This window comes from Tachypleus tridentatus, chromosome 3 (assembly GCF_004210375.1).
Source record: "Tachypleus tridentatus isolate NWPU-2018 chromosome 3, ASM421037v1, whole genome shotgun sequence".
NCBI classification, from domain to species: domain Eukaryota; kingdom Metazoa; phylum Arthropoda; class Merostomata; order Xiphosura; family Limulidae; genus Tachypleus; species Tachypleus tridentatus.
The window spans coordinates 102,125,863-102,129,577 of NC_134827.1; the positions used below are offsets into that span (position 1 = coordinate 102,125,863).

A 3,715-nucleotide genomic window follows, 5' to 3' on the forward strand; every position below is an offset into this window, starting at 1 on the left:
GTGTAGCTTTCTGCGAAATTCACAAAACAAACAAACCATGTGTTTTTTTTTTTTAATCCAGTACTAAAAAGAAAACACGTGGTTGAATCAAACGTTACGTTACTCAGAGAAGTTCCAAACTTTGCATCAAACTAATGAAAATAAATACTGAAGTATTGACAACAAAAGAAACATCTGACACCTGCTGGGAGAAATCTTCACTCCAGTCTTTGTGTTTGTGTGTGTGACGAAATGTTTGGATACCGAATAACATAATTTAATTTCGGAAACTGTCACAGGTTTATACAGTCTCGTGGTATTAATATCAACAGTTATGAAACTGTTCTTCCTCCTTCAGGGTAAACCCAAGGTTTAAATCCTCTCCGACATAAGTAATAACACTGCGCTGTCGTGTCGTTGTAGTAATATTGACGACATTGTCAAATTGAGAAAGCAATCAACGTACACCGACAAACAAGGACACTGGAGGCCAGAGATGAAACCGATTTCCAACAAGGCCCGCCCATCTGCCGTGTACTGCAATATTACGCCACTTGAGACCTGTCTCTCTCTCGCATTTGGAACTCAAGTCTCTACCTTTTCGCTCTGATACTTCCCGCTTAAATATAAGACACGTGGCTCGTGCCTGCCAAAGAAAATATTTATTTTGTGAGATACGTACTTTGCATTCTTACTAAGCGAACTATAATAAACGTCAGAACTTTTATGACACAAAAGGAAAAATAAGGTAAAATTTATTGCAAAATAATCTGTTTCTCTTTGTCTAAAACAAATCTTTTCGACGAATTCCGAGACATGAATGGTAATAATAGTTTAAGTGACAGCAGCTCGAACGTTTCTCTCTCAACGGAAGCGAATTCGTCGAAGAAGGAACTCTACGAAATTGTCGTTCCGCTCATGCTGACGATGTGTTTCGTCTCCATGTTTTTTAACTTGGTTATCGTAGTCTCTGTAAAGTGGGTCCGTCGATCCGTTTCCCCCACGCTGTGCTTCAACCTGAGCCTGGCTGCGGCAGATGCTTACGCGTCTCTTATTCTAGGACTGGGTTTAGTTATCAACAGCCTGCTTCCAGAGGTGTATAACATCCGGCTTCACACCCGCTGCATCGCCTTGACTCTGGAAGCGTTTCGGCTGGGCGGGCTGTCCGTATCCGTCTACCACCTGCTGGCTTTGACCGTAAACCACTACGTGGGAATAGTACGTCCACTCCACTACGCCGCGACCGTGACACGAAGAGCAGTGGCCGCGACTGTCACCGGTATCTGGGTCGGTTCCCTGTCCTTCTTTTGTCTATATTTTTCTCTTGTGAGAAATCAAGGTTTTCGGTCGCCGTACTGCAGCGTAAACACGTTCTACCAGCTCTCGACGTTCAGAACCATCGTGTCCACACTGTTCTTCTTGCCCCTGGTCATCATGACCGTAATTTACAGTCACATCTTATTCGTGATCCGTCAACACCAACAGAGACTCCTTCAGGTGCCCTCATCTCGTCAGTTCCACCGAAACGTGAAGGCTGTGGTCACCACGCTACTAATCCTAGGAACTTACCTCTTGTGTTGGATGCCCGCAGTTCTCTTCTTTGCTGTCAGCTGTTTAGATTGCGTAGCTCCTTACACACAAATACCAGACACAGTTCTCCTTCCAGTGGGAATCGTCATAAACAGCCTGATTATCCTGAAGTCGTTAGTCAACCCCGTAATCTATGCAGCTCGTATGACAGAAGTCCAAGACGCTCTTCGCGCTATGCTCCCCAAAAAGTGTGATGTTCAACCACCTGATACTGCCGTCAGACAGCGAGCCCTGCTCCGTAGGAGGGGCACCTTCACGTCCAGTACCAGGATGGTGTCTTTCCGTAACTCCACTCACAGCCAGCGCCATATATCGGGTTCTGAGGAGAGCTATACGTAGTTGACAGGTTTAATAAAATATTTACTGGAGAGATTCCCACCTGCGAATGTGGGATTACACTTTTGTTGAAATGTTTATATACGGTCTCGTACTGGGGTTAAACGAACAATTCTTTTTCTCTTGTTATTGCACGTGTCGGTAAACTTTGTACGGCTAAAATGTGTATTTAAAAAAGCGTAAAACAAATACTTCACGAATATTCGACGTAAACTATACTGGACCGTGAATATCCAAAAATAAGTAGGCTAAACTGACGTGAAGCGAATAAATCATTTGTATTTAATATATACGAATTGCGTAAACAAAGGTGAACAAATATTTAATATTTGTTTCTCTTGTACACCTTGTAAGCCTGTCTTTCCTTTAATCAGCTTGTAGGTGTTATCGTTCTTTGATGTTTACCGAAAGAAATAAACACGTTTATATATGTATGGCGGTAACAGCGAACACTTGTCTTGAAATTGTTATTATTGTCTTTTAAGATGTGACGTCTGTAAGTGTTTCTTTGGTCCACAGTAAAAAACTGTTATGATGAAATATATCAAAATAAAACTATGAATTAGGAGAAAACGAAAGATATATCAAAGTAAATGTCGTTTTAGTCAGGTTCGAGAGTCTCGACCGTTTCGGAACGTGGATGCGAAATGGCGAAGTGCATAACCTACACCATTTTCTTCGTGCAGCTACTAACTTTGAGAAAAGACACTAGTTTGTATTAAAAGTCAGGGTACCTGTGATAACCACTGTACAGCTGTCAGAAATAAAGTTAACTTGTCTGGTTGCTATTAAGCACAAAGCTACACAAGAGGGTATCGGAACTCGAATTCTAGCGTCGTAAGCTCGAGAACTTACCTCTGAGCCACTGGGTAGCAGCCGATAACTGAAGTATATGAGACAGCAGTTGGATAACAAAATCCTAATCCATGACCAGGTGAAAAACGCAGTTGGAACAGAATCAGTTCTCAGTGATCCAGACGGATCAATGATAATGGTAGTCGGACCAGGAATGGGATTTAGTATTACCTTATGGTAAATCATCGACAGTGTTGTTTATTAGTTGTAGAAACTGTATCACAGTCTGTTGCTAAATAATATTAGCTAAAAACAATATACACGTTCCATTTAGAAGCTGCTTAAAAAACCAGTGAGAAATATCGTAAATGTATATAGTTTGTAATGTGTTAATTGGAAGCTACATATATATATATATCTTTAACACAAACTGCAGTTACGTGTATTTACAGGTTACTGCAGCAATCGAGAATAACAGTTTATCACCTAATTATTCATTAGAAAGAAAACCCGTTGTATTATTATAATTTAGTATTTTTAGAGATTCAGGCTATGTGTGCATTTATTGTATTCGGTTTGGCGTTTGTGACGCTGGATGTTTGTATCAGATAATAAACTTACTATATATATATATATATATATAAGAATTTATTCGCTGTTTATTCTTTTTTGTTTCACAATATATGCATACATATATATGTTCATGTTAAAACAAGAAAACAAATCAACGTATTTGTTCTACATAATATTACTTCTTTATTTTCAAAACTGAAACCTAAACTAACGTATAATTTTATGAGGTTAGATGCTGTTCTGTTATAAATTGAAAGAAATATTTGATTTAGCTTTTAAGATAAAGAAAGCTGACTCTTTTTTTTAATCTATTTGCATTTCAATACTATCATAGTACTGAACAATCTTTAGGCCTAACGTACACTCTTGGAATTCGTTTTCGAGTACTCACGCAAGACTGTCCCTGCTAGTTGTCCCTAATTAAAGCAGCTAATCAATAGCA

At 39.4% G+C, this 3,715-nt stretch overlaps 1 protein-coding gene across 1 annotated transcript; it reads left to right on the forward strand.

Moving 5' to 3' along the window:
• The first annotated feature begins 498 nt into the window (after nucleotides 1-498).
• Nucleotides 499-3,351, forward strand: LOC143247628 (melanocyte-stimulating hormone receptor-like). Its single transcript, XM_076495977.1, has one exon. It carries the CDS (start codon nucleotides 796-798, stop codon nucleotides 1,906-1,908), a length of 1,113 nt encoding a protein of 370 aa, XP_076352092.1. The 5' UTR covers nucleotides 499-795; the 3' UTR covers nucleotides 1,909-3,351.
• The last annotated feature ends 364 nt before the right edge of the window (nucleotides 3,352-3,715 follow it).